Raw genomic sequence first — 15,499 nt, forward strand, 5'->3', positions numbered from 1 at the left:
CATCATAGGTAGGGTTGAAATATTTCATTCCATCCCAGCAAACATTTGTTACATGCAAAGCACTGGGCCAGGCCAGATGCCGGGGACAGAAATAAAGGGCCGGTCCTGCCCTCAAGCCGCTCACCATCTAGTCCCAGGACAGCGCAGAGAGGGCTACAGGGCAGCCACCCGGGAGGGGCTCCCGGCCCAGGGCCTGGGCTGCATGTTGATGGTCCATTCCGAGGAATTAACTATTATTAACCTTTTAGGTAAGAGAACAGTGTCGTAGCTCTCTTTCTCAAAAGTTGCCATCTTTTAGAGATACACACTGATTTGTTTGTGCATGAAGCGATATACCTGGGATTTGCCCTGAAATAATGTGAGGGTGAGAGAAACACAGGGGGGCAGACAGTGATGACTGAGCTGCCAGGAGGTCATTATGCTCTAGTTTTATGAACCGTTGAAGTTTCCCCAAATACAAAGTTAAAAAGAAGAAGGAGGGGACTTCCCTGGTGGTCCAGTGGATAAGAATCCACCTTCCAATGCAGGGGACGCGGGTTCCATCCCTGGTCAGGGAACTAAGATCCCACGTGCCGCAACTACTGAGCCCGCGTGCCGCAACCAAAGAGGCCGTGTGCCGCAACAAAGATCCCGAGTGTCGCCACTGAGACCTGATGCAGCCAAGTAAATAAAAATAAATATTAAAAAAATTTTTTTAATTAAAAAAAAAGAAGAATGAGGCAGAGGAGGAGAAGTTGGGGGGAGGAGGACAGTCAGGCAGGCGGGGGGGGGACAGAACACTGGGCGGCATGAACAGCACCTCGAAGGCAGCCAGGCCGTGTGTCCTGCACGGTGACCGGAGTGCGGGCAGGAGGGGGCGGGACACAGCCGCGGGCAGCGGCCACGTCACGAGGACCTGTGGGCCTGCTCAGGGTCTGGGGCTCATCCCAAAAGCCCGGCCCCACTGACCAGGTGACATTTCTGAGAGATGGCCCCGGCTGCAGGTGCAGGTGGCTTGGAGAGGGCAGTGAGGCGGGCAGGGGACCAGCTTGGCCCCAGCACAGTGGTGCCAAGGGTGCTGAGGTGTCAGGAAGGCAGGTGAGGGAGCAGGGAGGTGGGGCTGCCATCCCAGGTCCGCTCCGGGGACGTGGCGCCTGCTGCTGCCTCCTCCCTCCTCTTTCCCTATTCGGCCCCACACTGGCTCCAGATTCCTCAGGACCCAGAGCAGAACTGAAGTGTGAGGCCCCTCGTCCAGGAATTAAGCCTTTCAAGATGGTGACTCGAAGCCTGGAGCCGAGCTCGGGGCCTGGGGCAGAGCAGAGTCCAGGCCTCCGTCCAGAACAGGCGGGAGGAGCTGTGGGAGAGCCAGGCCCCCTCTCACAGCTGGGCAAGAGGACGGCGTGTCCCTCCTGCCACCCCGGGACCTCAGTGGGACCCAGGGACGTTACAATTACCTTTCAAAATACTATGTAAAATTGAGTTGCCACAGAAAGGTGGAATATGAACCCTAGATAACTGGGACAAAGCAATGTCAAAATTGAAGGAAACGATCGCTTATAATAATTATAAGCACTACAATTGAGACAAGCTACTTAAAAATTATTAAACTGCTCAGCTCACTCGCTGGGGCCCACTGAGGTCCCAGGCGTGGCAGGAGGGACAGGAGGCAAACGCTCACATCTAAGCGGCCCTTTACAGCCTTCTCCAGACTCACTGGCTTGCGTCTGCCTGGGACGAATTGCAGGCGCTCAGGGCAGCCGAGCCCGGCGGACAGCAGAGGGCCAAAGCGACTTGTTTGTTTCTGCCGTGTGCTTTCCCAGTTTCTCCAAAAATGGGGTTTGCTACAAGCTTCCTACCCTGAGTCACCAGACCCAGCGGCCAGAGACAGGTCCCTGAGGCCCACAGAGACACTGCCGCTGAGCCTTCGGGGCAGAGGAGATCCACCAGACACCCTTCCTTCTGCCCTGGAGGTGTTTCCTTCCAGCCTCACACCGCCCGCGGGGGTCTGGCCAGGGCAGGCCCAGTGCAGCCGCGACCCACCCCTGACCTGGCGCCCCCTTCCCCGCAGGGAAATGCCGGTGACCGCAGACAGACCCCTCCCTTCTTTGGGTGGCTTTTGGAGCTCGTAGGAGGGGGCAAGGGCCCCAGAGTCTCCCCTGTCCCCGCCGGCAGGTGTCCTTCCCCTGGTCAGCACTTCACGTCTCTTTCACACGAAGTCTTTGCCCTCGAGGACCTCAGGCTGCCAAGGGGCAGAGTTTGGTGAGGTGTTCGGTGCAGCGGCTGGACCACCGAGTCTCCACATCACCTGCTTCCCAGAAGACGCTGGCCTCCTTCCCTCCACGCACAGGGCAAAGCGGACACAGAGGCGGCCTGGCCTCGCGCTGGACGCCAGCAGAAAGTGCCCCGTGTCCCTGGTTCACAAAGCACCCCCATCCCAGGAGGTAAAGATGAACTGTTTACACTGGGTGGGAGGCAGCGCCTGAGCCCCCCTGCCCTCTGAGCAGCCCTCATATTTATCACTGCGCTGACCTCATAGTTGCTGGAACGAGGCCGGGCAAGGGTCAGGCTCCGTGGTGGGTCCTGGCACAGCGCCGCTGGGCTGCGTGATGGGGAATCAACGCCCATCTCTGTCCCTATCCGTCCCTCCTAGCTGCTGCTGACCTGAGGGGCTTTGGTTTTTTGTTTTGTTTTTCTTTTTCCTTTTTTTTGCTATGAAACTGAAATATCTAAAGACAATTTTCTTTCCTTTTCTTTTTCTGCAACAACTTTTTTTTTTCTTATCATAAAAGTAATCCAGACATTAGATAACTCAGACATTAGTTTGGGGGGAAAGTTAGATTGCTACCTCCTAACATACTCCAAAATAAATCCCAGCTGATTTAAAGATCTAAGCTAAGATCCCTCAAAGTTCAAAATTAGGGTAAGAATTTACCAGGAAAAAGGAGGAAAAGCTTTCCAAGCAGTGAGAACATCATCGCAAAAGCCCGCAGTCTGGGTCCCTCGAAGGCGAAGGCAAAGGTGGGGCTGGTGGGAAGGAATGCAAGTTGGGGTGAGGTCTTGGGAGTCAAGGCTTACCCTGGGGGACTGGGGAGCCACCAGAAGGTTTCAGGGAAGGGAGTGAGTTGGCAGATCTGTACTCCAGAAAGGTCCCGATGCTGCGGTGGGAAGAGTGTCCCGGCAGAGAGCAGGCCAGTGAGAAGGTCTGCAGTGACCCAGGTGAGAGGTGACAGGGCCTGGGCCAGAGGAGCACTGGTGAGGATGGAGAAGGTAGTGTGGAGGATGAATCTCTTGGGAAGGGGAGCAGGGATGAGTGAGGCAGAGGGGTCCACGCCGCCCCCCACATGCTACACCACCCCTTCTCATCAGGATGGATTTGGGGACCCACCCACCAAGATGGAGCAGGTGTGGTGGCGGGGAGAGAAGTGGAGTTTTGGGGGTGCATTGGGGCTCGTAAGCTGAGATGTTCATTAGACAGTTGGTTACTAGGGTCCGAACCTCCGTAGGGGGTTCTGGCCCGGAAGTACAGCTTCAAGAGACACCAGGACATAGAACCCAACTGATGCCATCAGAGTGGACGAGGTGACCCAGGGAGAGTCTAAAAGAGCAAATGAAGGAGGCTTCAAGGAAAACCTTGAAAAGACCCACGTTTAAGGGGCAGGCAGAGGAGGACGGCCTGGGGACTGAGAAGGAGCTGCCAGAGGGCCAGGAGGTGGCTCGAGGGGGGAGGGGAGGGCTGGTCCACAGTGTCACATGTTTTCCAAGCAACTAAGCAAGATAAGGAATAAAAGACCTAAATCCAATTTAGCAACAAGGTCAGCGATGATCTGGGTGAGACATTTCCATGGAATGTTGGGGCTTGAGGCGAAACTGTGTTGGATCCAGAGATGAACAGGGATTTAAAAAGAACTCTTTGGGGGAGCCTGGGGTAAAAGGATAGAGACAGAGGGCACCTGGGCGGGGCGGTGGGCTTGAGGCAGGATCTGGTCATCCTGGTGCTGGGAGAGGTGTGAGCACTTTTACAAGGCGATGGGAGGGGGCCAGGGAAGGGGAAGAGGTTAGGGTTCTGGGAGGCGGAGGTGCAGGGCGTGGGGCTGGGAGCCAGAGCCCCAGGCAGGGGAGCCCTGGACAGGAGGAGGGAGGATTCCCGCAGTTGGTTTCTGTTTATTCCGGGGACGTTCGTGGAGGAAGCGGTCTGCTGAGACTGGGGGTGGGGCGGGTCAGGGGCAAGGAGAGCAGGAGGGGCTGCAGACTGGCACATGCGCTCAATGAGGACGCCTGACTTTGCCGGGAGCTCCTGTGCGCTGGGCACTGTTAGAGCTCCATGCAACTTTGTTGAAGCCGCTGGACAGCCCGGGAAGGACTGTGGTCCCCAAGTTCACGTGAAAGCAAAGGCTGGACCCGGGCATTCTGTCGTCAGAGCTGGGGCTCAGGAGGTGGTGTGTCTAGCAGCCTTGGTGCGGAGCAGCACAGACACGCAGTGGGCGAGAGTCAGGCCGGGGCTTGCATGGTGGCTGTGACCACGGTTGAGGATTTTGTAAGGATGTGATTGACACACTCGGTACAAGGAGGGTTGGGTGGTGAAGCAGTCCAGGCAGCTGGTGTAGAGAAGCCAGAACCTGGGTTTCGCTCCAGGGATCCTGTTTCTGGGTACAGACCCAAAAGGATTGAAAGCAAGGGGACTTCCCTGGCAGTCCAGTGCTTAAGGCTGTGCCTTCCCATGCAGGGGACGCAGGTTCGATCCCTGGTCGGGTAACTAAGATCCCACATGCCGCGGGGCAGCTAAGCCCACACCCTGCAGCTAATGAGCCCGCGCTCTAGAACCCGTAGGTCACAATTAGAAGTCTGTGCGCCACAACACGCGACGCAACCAAAAATCCCGCGTGCCGCAACTAAGACCCGACACAGCCAAATAAATAAATAAGTAAATAATTAATTTAAAAGAAAGAAAATGCACAACCTAAAACTTGAGGACTATTTTTTAAAATAAGTAAATAATGAAGTATGTGAAAAGGATTTTTTAAAAAAAGGATTGAAAGCGGGAACTCAAGACACACCCCTGCCCAGCCACGCTTAGCAGCTGATTCACGCAGCCAAAAGGCGGAAGCAACCCAAGGGTCCATCCGAGGATGAGTGCACAGACGAGATGTGGTCTGCACATATAATGGGATGTTAGCCTTAAAAGGAAGAAATTCTGAATTCGAGCTTTTCGAGGGTCCCTGTCCGGCAGGTGATCCCTCCATTAGCAGGACCTCATCTCACTCTCACCCACGCACCTTCCTCAGCAACAAGAGCGTCCGCGGTGATCGGGGTAAGAACTGAGTAGTCAGTGGGGGGCTCCAGCCTTGTCCTGAAGGACCACGTTCCAGGTGGTGGCCCAGAGGGAAGCCGCTGGGGAAGCAGCCGGAAACTAGCCCATGGGTGCCAGTCTTGGGGGTCAGGTCTCGGCCTGAAGGTAACCGGTCTTTGGTTTGGAGAAGCAAACGCAGCCTCTCCCAGCTGCTCCGTCCTTTGGGATAAAGCGGTAGAGGTGGAGGGTAACGCCATAAAAGTGGAATAAAGTGGCTGCCAGGGGCCCCCGCCCTGAGCCTCCCACCTTGGTCCCCAGGGCCGCCTCCCTGTTTACCGCCTTCCTTCAAGGGCCATCCTGGGGGGCAGGCTCTGGTGCTGGCCGGCTGGTCTTGCTGCCTCTCAGCTCCCACCTCCCTCCCCAACTCCGGACATCCTCGAGGCTGGGAGCCTAAGCAGACTCCTCGAGGGCCTCTGGGCCCCGGCTGGGGCTTGGCTTCCTCAGGAGAGGCTGTGGGGAACGTAGAAGTGGCCCCTGCTGGCCCTGCTGGGAGGCAGAGCCTGGGCCGTCTTTCCAGGGGACACGGGGTCACCTGCATCCTCCCCCAGCAGCCCGGGCCTCACACTGCCCCGCCGGTCTGACCCGGCTCAGCGGTCTGCCTAAGCGGTCCTGGGCTGCAGGGCTGGGGCCCGGCGGGAAGGCAGGTCAGGGTCCTCAGGACTGACTTCCAAGCCTCCGTCTATTTCATTTCTGGCCCTTGCCAAGCACACAGGCCCTCTGAATTTCAGTGTCAGTGCCAAGTAATGTGGGAAAAGCAACATGGGGAAGGAGAGGCCCGGGGTTGCAGACGCTGACTCCTTCAGCATCTAATAAGCAGTGGCCCCCAGGCGCACACGTCCCCGCGTGCCCTGAGCAGGTGGGAGCCTTCCTTTTTTTGACCTTCTTTCCCACGAGGCTGTTTCCCCACCAGCCTACCTTAGCAGAGGCCACGGGGCCCCTCCTGCCAGCCTGGACGTGAAATCCAGGGGAACCAGGGAATGCTGGCTGCCCGTCCCACCCCAGTCCCGGGCTCCTGGGGGATTCCCGGCCTGCCCTCTCTGCACCCCAGGGGCCAAGCCTTTCCAGGGGACGCGGGGTCACCTGCATCCTCCCCCAGCCCGGTGCAGAGCTGTCCCTCTGTGTGTGCCAACGACCAGGCACCCAGGGGACGAACGTCAGGTGTGCTCCAGGTGCCTTGCCAGGAGCTCCTGGCGGCGGTGGCACCCACTCCTCGGATGGCAGGAAGGGCAGTGAAGAGCCCAGGAGATCTGAGCTTGGCCTCCAGCCTCTCACTTCCCCCGATACGCCGTCTGCAGAGCCAGGAAAACGTTAGCACTGGCCCCCGGCCCACGTGCTCCCCTTCCACACACTGTCCAGCGGCGGTGGGTTTTCCGTGTTTGTTTCCAAGATACTCTGACGACGTGATAAAGGCGTGTAGGGACAGCGAAAGGCAGCCCGTGAGACACCAGGGAAGGTCATCGCGGGTGAGGCCCTCACCCCCACATCCCCAAGCTTCCTCCTGCTAAGCCCGGAGCTCAGCTCCCTCTGCCTGCTTGGATGGATGGATGGATGGACAGACGGTCAGGAGTAACGGGAGGGACGGCTCAAGGCAAGCCCTCAGCACAGCGTTTCAGTGAAACCCAGGACGGTGGGCTGTGGAGGAAACGGTTCAGACCCCAGAGCTGGAGGCCCGGCCTCCTCCGGGGTAGCTGTGCGGCCTTGGGTTTCAGTTTCTTCCTGTGTGAAATGGGGACGATGACAGCCCTGCAGAGCATCGCACTGGGGCTGAGCGTTCCGGGAGGGGCGGGGGCCGCGGTGCCCGCACCAGACGCGGCCAAAGCTGGGAAATGGCCGGTTTCCTCACTGGGCGGGACAGTGGGTGCCTCACCGTCCCTGGTGTGCGGTCCCCAGGATGGGCTGGAGCCTGGGTGTCAGGGGTGGCTCCTCTTAAGCTCTTGACCTTGGCCCCTGGGCTCAGGGCCCACCAGGCACACACGTCCCCGGGCGTCCTGAGCAGGCAGGAGGCTTTCTTTTGGGAGTCGAGGGGCACAGCCTCCAGCACAGCTTGTTGTGTTCGCGGGTGCGGACTGGCGCTAACCCTATCCGCCCATGCGGCTCCAGACTGGGAGCACGGAGGGCCCTGAGCGTGTCCTCGCCTGGCATGGCCATCGTCCCAACAGGCACTGCCCACTTGCAGGCCTTGTGTTGGGAGCTGCAGAGCTGGGAGCAGCGTCCTGGGCCTCAGAGAGTGCGAGAAGCCACCGTGCTGCCCTCACAGTGAGGGGCCCAGACCCCAGCCCAGCAATGGGAATTCCACTCCCAGTCCCCGTTCTCAGGGCACTAACCAGACACCAGTTATGGGCAGGAGCTGAGTGTCTGTATGAGCCCTGAACACCCCAAAAAGTATGTTTCCGGGAATGTTAACCAAGGGGTGTCAAAGTCCTATGCCCCCTCCTTCGGTGCCCCCTCCCCCCCCCCAGCTCCAAGCCACCCTCTGGGTCTCAGTTTCCTGCAAGCTGCCTGCCAAGCCAATGAACGCCCGTGCAACTATAGGCAGAATTTCCCCGGCAGCCCTGGAGGGAACCGGTGGCCTTCTAGGGGATGATCAGTTGTTACAGACCTGCAGCTCAGTCCAGTGAGCTGGCCTAAGCCTCAGTAGGGGCTCCTGCCCGCGAACCACCAAGGGAAACGGGCGCCGCCGTCCCTCCCAGGACTGCCAGCCCCAGGAATACCGCTTCCCCCCAAAGGCAATGGCCTCTGCTGAAACTTCTTGTTGGGAGAATCTAGACTCTTTCTTCTTGGTGGAAAACAGTGAGAGAGCTGGCCCTCCGTGCAGCAGGAGGCTGGAGGGAGTGAGCTCTCCAGGCCCCCGTGAACCCTGGCCCTGGCCCTGCCCCTGTGCTGCCCTCACGCCCGCCAGCCCTGTAAGGGAGCTGCCCTCCCAGGGCACCTTCGGGCGCCCCCAGCCCATGGCCGTCTCCTCCCTGCCCTCCCTTGTAGACAGACGGCCCTGACAGCTGCTGTGCCTGACATCAGAGGTCACCAGGTGCCTGGAGAGAGTGGGGGCCAGGGCCCCAGCCCTCGGCCAGCCGGCTTCAGGGGAGAAGCAGGGGGTGCGAGCTGGGCTGTGAGACACGGAGGGGCTGGTGGGGAGTGCAGGACAGGAAGGAGAGGTGTTTGGGGGGGCGCTCTGAGCACGGGAGCAGGACACGCCCCCTGATGCTGTCCCGGGAAATGGAACCTTGACCAGGGAGGAATAAGAAGCAGCCCCGGCCAAGGCCCAGGGGAAATGCTGTCTTCTAAGGGGCTCCGCTCCACACCCTTGAGGCTGTCAGCGCCCCCAGAACTGCAGTGAAGTCTGGGGAGAGAGTTCTGGCAGCGCGTCCCTGCCCGCAGCCCGGATGCACCGGACACAGACCTTCAGGGGCCTCGCCACGCAGCCCTGGGGACACAGAACCATCTGGGTGGGCATCACCCTGCTCTCGCCCTGGGGAAGGAGCAAATGCACCTAAACTCCAGGCGGTGGCCACACCCCTGCCCCTTGGCTCCGCCCCTCGGCTCCGCCCCCTCCAGGCTAGCGGGTCTGCTCTGCACTCCCTCCCCTTCTGAGGCGTTTCCCAGGCTCCACCTGCCCTCTGGGGGCCTGCGACCCCTCCTTGCAGATGCCTTGGGCCAGGATTACTCTTCCTCAGGTGATGGGTCACAGGAAGGACAGAGGGGACCCGGTGGCAGTCAGCGTGAGCTCGCAGGGCACCGCTGGGCCGGGGGCTCAGTGCAGCACACCAGGCGGGGAGGGGGTCCTCATTTTCAGGGACTTCCTGACAGGCACGCACTTCCTTTCCTCTCCTGCTTTGGCAGTGGAAGTGGGAAACGCTGTCCCCCGTCCAATCAGACGAGACTTCCCGGGGAAGTGGTGCAAGGCCCAAGGTGGGGAAAGACACTGCATCCTGCCGTCCACACCCGCCAAAGACGCGTCACCTGGGTCCTGACCACGTGAAGGTACAGAGCAAAGTCATGAGGCCAAAAGGCCTGGAGGAGCTGGGGGCCAGGAGCTGCTTCCTCCCCTGACCCTGACCCTGGACTCACGGCAGGTCCCTGCCACTGTCACAGGTCCTTAGAGATTTTCCAAGGTCACCCTTTCCACTCCCCTGCGTCCACGAGGAAGTCCCTAACCACGCCTGTGGGCGCCCCTGACCCGAAAGCTTTTCCCAAAGGAAGAGGGTAACTCTGCTTAGTCTCATCCAGAGGCCTCAGACCTTTGCTCCATGGAGGTCCCTAGTTCAACTCGACCTAAACCCTCTTCGTCGAGGTGCCTAGAGACAGGAACACAGAGTCACCCCCAGAGGTCACCAGGATGCAGCCCCAGTTCCAGCAGCAGAAGTCGGCCTGGCGTCCGCGTCACGCAAGCAAGGAGGCAGCGTGCTCTGTGCCGAGAAGCTCGGCTCCGCGGAAGCCCGGCCCTGGGACGACGCTGGGCTGCTTCTCCTTTTAAGGCAACGTCTGAGCTCTCGGCCCCAGCCCCACTCATTCCTGGCTATTTGGAGGCAACGATGATTACTCAGCGCCACCCCGCACGCCCCCACCCCCGGCCTGTTTTTCATTAGGTTCTTTTTAAAGGGATGGCGCCCCCCCTGTAGAGCAGACACGTGGCCCAGCCCAGCCCACTAGGAGCCGGTGCGGGGAGCGCGTGAGGTCGGGGGAGAATCCCGGTGAAGACAACGCGGGGGCAGAGAGAGGGCTAGGATGTTGGAAAACAGCCTCCTGAGAGGCTGGGTGCGGGCCGTGCAGGTTCTGCGGGCAGCAGGGGGTGGTGCCTTTGCCCATCCCCCCCCCCCCGCCCCACGGGGGCGCCAGTGAGACAGGTCTGAAGTCGGGTTCTCGCGAACGCTGGCTGAAGCTGGCTAAGCTATCGTCCCTCTGGATCCCCAGTTTCCCTCCAAGCCAGGCCTGCGAGCGGCATGGGAGCTCTGCAGAGGGCAGCGGGACCGTGTGCCGTGGGCACGGCCGGGCGCCTGACCTCCGTCTGGGGGATGGGCCACGGCCCCAGCTCCCCCGCAGCTCCTCGAGGGGACGGCATCTGTGATGGAACCACTCTGAACCCGGGGGGAGGGGGGCTCCCTGGCCAGACGGTGGGTGGGTTCTTACAAACGTCCTAAAAGGGCTGAGCCACCGGGCCCCTCGCTGGCCTCGTATCTGCAAGTTCCTCTCTCCCTTTCGAATCAAGGCACGGTCGCCACCCCTCCTGGCCCAGCCCTGGAAGGTGCTCTGAAGGGTCACCCCGGTTCTGGGAGCTGGAGTGAGTGGGAGAGGGCTCTGTGCCCCACGAGCCCCGAGCTGGGCCTGCGAGGCAGGAGGGGGAAGTGGTGCCTTGCAAGGCCCTGGCTCACCAGGCCCCGTGCCCCGTGGCTGCCTCATGGCATTCTGGCAGCGGAGCTAAATGAGCCCTGGGGCTGGTCCCCGAGGGCACGTGTTTGTGGTCCAGGTGCACGCTGTTTCCATAGGGCCAACCGGCACCCCACTCCCTCCGGGACACACGTGAGGAAGGGCCACGTGGGCCGAGTGGGCTTCTGTCCCCACAGCCACCTGGCTCTTGAGAGACAGAACACCTCCCACCACTCGGGCCACAGCCTCCTCCTTTTAAGAACCTTCAGAAGGACGTCGGGGCGTCCCCGGGGGCCCGGCTGCCCTGGGGTCTGTCACAGTTGGACAGGGTTAAATCTAATATCTCATCTTAGGCGATTCAGCTGCTCCCGTGGCTCTCAGAATAAGGTGCGGGATTCACGCTCCAGCCTCTAGCTCAACGCAGCATGCTCGCCACGGCCCCCGCCGCTGCAGCGTGGGTCCAGCTCTCCCGAGGCCAGCTGACCTGGCGGGTCCCAGGCTCCTCACAGAGAGGGCTGGGCCTGAGCAAAGTGCTTACTAAAAAATAAGGGAATTCATGTGGACTTTTCAAAAAGCCACGTATATTTGATGCAAAGGTATGTCCTTTATTCTGTTACGTCTACCTTCCTTCGTTATTGTTGACTCCTTATTTCGACGAGATGAGGATGGTAGACAGAATTTACAAATACTCCTAACTGATGAAATAAAACACAAGCAGTCCTTTGTGGGTCCCTCCAACCTTTGTTTCCTCTGAAAAGGTCTCGGCGGTAAAAACCCCAGGATCTGAGAATCACTGACCTACTGCTGGGAGCCAGGGCAAGGCCCTGAGGCTCCCGCCCGGAGCACAGGAAGCAAGGGGAGCCCAGCAGCCCAGAGATCAAGACAACTAATGTTGTAACGAATACTGTAAAAAATCAAATTTAACACGAAGAACGCAATATGGACAAAAATCTAAAATTTTAAACAAAGACACGACCAGTTCTAGGGATGGTCCAGCGAGGCTCAGCAGGGTCCACCTTCCCGGTCACCCACGACAGAGGGGGGCGCTTCAGGGTCTGAGAGCCTCTGGGGAGGAAGGGCCACAGCTGCCCAGGAATTCCCTTCGGGGCCTCACGACCCTGACGTTCTGTGAGTCCGATGTCAGCTCGGTCTCTGCGTGTGACCCCAGGCCCCCGCACGGCGGCCTCAACGGAGGCTGTCCGGGGGCTCCAGGCGGCTCCATACGTGACCCCGCGCTGTCCCCAGGCTCATTCCTCTGCCTCCGTAGCCAGCTCTTCGTGTTTATTTTTCTTTCCTGAATTCTTAGGAGGACAAGCAAGTGGAGACCAAGACAGATGCCAAGAAGGGAGAGGAAAGGGGCAGAGATGCCAGCAAAAAGCCCCTGGGCCCCAGACGGGACTCAGACCTGGGGAAGGAGCCAAAGAGGGGCGGTTTGAAGAAAAGCTTCTCAAGAGACAAGGACGAAGCTGAAAGCAAAGGCTCAGAGAGGCCCAAGGAGGAGAAGCTCATCAGGGGCCTCGAGAAGGGCCGGGTCAGGGCCGCGGTGGACAAGAAGGAGGCCGGGAAGGAGGGGCGGGCGCAGGAGGGGACGGCAGCCCCCAGGAAGGACGAGGAGAAGCAGGGCAGTGCGAGCGGAGACAAGGGGAAGAAGGGAGAGGGGAAGAAGGTAGAGGAGAAGAAGGAAGCAAGCCAGAGAGAGGGGACCGAGAAGGTGAAGGGGCAGAGGAAGGACACGGACGCCCGGAAGGAGGGCCAGGAGGTGGAGAGAGGGAGCAGGGACAGGGGTGCCAGGCCGGAGGACGAGAAGGCCAGAAAAGAGGAGCCCCGCCGTGCAGAGGCCCCCCGCGAAGAGCCCAAGAGCCCGGCGCCAGAGAGATCAGCCCCTGGAGACCGCACCGAGCCCGCCGACGGGCCCACCCAGGCTGAGGAGGAGGCGGCCCCCAGCGTCTTTGACGAACCCCTGGAGCGGGTGAAGAGCAACGACCCGGAGGTGACCGAGCTCAACGTGAACAACTCGGACTGCATCACCACCGAGATCCTGGTGCGCTTCGCCGAGGCGCTGGAGTTCAACACGGCCGTCAAGGTCTTCGCCTTGGCCAACACGCGGGCGGACGACCACGTGGCGTTCGCCATCGCCATCATGCTGAAGGCCAACAAGACCATCACCAGCCTGAACCTGGACTCCAACCGCATCACCGGCAAGGGCATCCTGGCCATCTTCCGGGCCCTCCTGCAGAACAGCTCGCTGACCGAGCTCCGCTTCCACAATCAGCGCCACATCTGCGGCGGCAAGACCGAGATGGAGATGGCCAAGCTGCTCAAGGAGAACACCACGCTGCTCAAGCTGGGCTACCACTTCGAGCTGGCCGGGCCCCGCATGACCGTCACCAGCCTGCTCAGCCGCAACATGGACCGGCAGCGGCAGAAGCGGCTGCAGGAGCGCCGGCAGGAGCGGGAGGCCCGCGGGGCCGAGGCGCTGCTGGAGGTGCCCCGCGCCGGGGCCCCCACCCGGGGCTCCCCCAGGCCCTCCCCGCAGTCGTCCCCCAGGGCCGCTCCCAGGACCTCCCCGGGGAAAGGGGGCGCCCCGGCCGCGCCCCCGCCCCCGCCGCCGCCCCTGGCCCCGCCGCTCCTCATGGAGAACCTGAAGAACTCGCTCTCGCCGGCCACCCAGCGGAAGATGGGCGACAAGGTCCTCCCCGCCCAGGAGAAGAACTCCCGGGACCAGCTGCTGGCCGCCATCCGCTCTAGCAACCTGAAGCAGCTCAAGAAGGTGAGTGGGTGCGCTCAGCCGCCGCGCCAAGCAGCGCGGGGCCGGGAGGGGGCTGGCTCATCCCACCGCCCTCTGCCCCAGGCTGGCCGCCCCGCCTTGCCCGCGACGGAGTCTGGCCTTCCTCTGGGGTGGCCCCCTTTAGCCCCTCACCCAGCAGTGAAACCCGTTTCTCCCAGAAATGCCCTTCCTCCCTCCCCCCATTCCCCAAACCCAAATGGTCTTTGTTTTCCTAATTCCCTCTCAGGACCAGCCAAGTCCTACAGGTCAGTTTATCCCAAAGGTCTTTGGGAAGCACTCCGTCCCTGGAGACCCTGCTTCTCAAGGCTCGGCCTCCCTGGGTGGTAGCGTCTCGGTCCTCTGCCCGGCTGTCCCCACCCCTACACGGTCACTCCTGAGACACTGCACAACCTCGACTGTAACTCCAGGGTCATTCGATGACATCCGGTTTTCACAGAAAAGGGGAAGGGCTCCCTCTGTCCACACTTCATCTCTTTGTGAGCCCAGCAGGAAAGGAAGTGAGAGGGATTCCAGAGGCCCCCGCTGGGTTCCCTCCTCTAAACCGGCTCTGCTCTGCCCGGACAGGTGGAGGTGCCCAAGCTGCTGCAGTAGGACCGGGCTGCAGGCGCCATCCGCGACGCCACGCCTGCCCAGGCCCCGCTTCCCAGGGCCGCACAGACCCCGCCCGCCACGCCGGCTGACCTGCCCTGGACGTCCCTGCCCTGCCGTGGGAGAGCTGGAGGCCTGGGCCAGCTCCGGGAAGGATGCCTTCTCTCCTTGCTTTCCTTTTCTTGTCTCTGAGGCTCTCCACAAATGTCTCATACCTGGAGCTGAGGTTTCTGGACAAGAAGAGTCCTTTCAGCACGTGACTGAGAAGACGGCACGCCTGGGGCCCATGCGGCTGGCAAGCTGCCAAAGTCCTAGGATCCAGGAACGATGTCTCCCAGGGACCACGTGACCCGCCCGGCCCCACTGCCCCGCTAGGGCCAGGATTCAGGCCTCTGAGGAGCCCTTGGGGCAAGGCCGCTGGGCTGCTGGCTCTCTGTGTGGGGCAAGCCTGGAAGACTGGAGGGCCAAGGGCCCAGGGAAGAGGGAGGAGGGGCTGAGGACACCCCCAAGCCCCTCCCAGCTAATCAGAGGACACGGCAGGGGCCGCGAGCCTGGGGGGAGTGGGCTCCAGACATGAGGAGAGGACAGACAGCAGCTGGACCTGAAGGTTTGATGCCAAAGCAGACATTTCCTCACACCCACCTGCTGCTGTATAAATAGCTGTGTATCTGTTTTTCCATAAGATTTTGATAATATATACGAGCCTTTAGCTGTGCTTGGCTGTGCTCACCTCTGTGCTGTCCCGAGGGTCCCGATACTCACCTGGGCTCCCTGGAGGGCTCCAGAAACTCAGGTTCCCTGCCATGCCTCCCCAGGTTGCCACACACAAGCTCCCATCCGCAGAAAGCAGAGCATGAGGGAAAGACTCGGGGGGGGGGGGGCTCCCGCTGACCCGCCGTCCAGGCCCTGGGGTCATTGGGCAGAGCCGCCGTCGGGGTGGCAGGCAGAGGGCAGCGCAGGGCGCCGGGATGACTATGTTAGGCGCGTTCTGGATGCTCCTTTGCGACTCTTCCTAACCGCGGGCTCCAGCCATCTCCTCCCAGCAGCCCCAGGCCACTGGGGAGCAGTGCCCGCACCGTGGGTGCCCCCACGCCCTCCATCCCCGATATAGCAAAGGCAAAGGCATCTCTCTGGTGTGATCGGCTAAAAGAGCTGCACCCCTGTCGCTGTGGAACTGCCACCTGGGTGTGGGTCGGATGTAGGCTTTCTTGCAGCTTGCCGTCTGCAGGGCGGAGGTGGGGCGTCCCTGCGCCGAAGCGGGACCCCTGAGCTAGGTCTGGCCAGAAACAGAGCGCAGCCTGGTCCCGGAAGCAGAGAGCTCAGATCCCAGGGCGCACCCTGCCCCCTCCCCCCACCCACGCGCCTGTCCCCCAGAAACCCAACCAAGGCCGGGCCGGAGGGGGACACACTGCCGCCCCCAAGCTAAGCGCAGCAAG

At 61.0% G+C, this 15,499-nt stretch overlaps 1 protein-coding gene across 2 annotated transcripts in view; it reads left to right on the forward strand.

The window, feature by feature from the left end:
* The window catches only part of LMOD1 (leiomodin 1), a 33,296-nt gene extending 17,797 nt beyond the window's left edge, over positions 1 to 15,499 (forward strand). The window contains exons 2-3 of one of the 2 annotated variants that reach the window (XM_082675708.1): positions 11,994 to 13,457; positions 14,040 to 15,499. In XM_082675708.1, the coding sequence (XP_082531834.1) occupies positions 11,994 to 13,457; positions 14,040 to 14,066 (1,491 nt within the window). In that variant the 3' untranslated portion in view covers positions 14,067 to 15,499. Of the gene's footprint in view, positions 1 to 11,993; positions 13,920 to 14,039 lie in introns of those variants that run through there. The other variant, XM_082675707.1, reaches the window with a different exon arrangement.

The sequence above is a fragment of the Grampus griseus genome, assembly GCF_964374135.1.
Source record: "Grampus griseus genome assembly, chromosome: 1".
Classification (NCBI taxonomy): domain Eukaryota; kingdom Metazoa; phylum Chordata; class Mammalia; order Artiodactyla; family Delphinidae; genus Grampus; species Grampus griseus.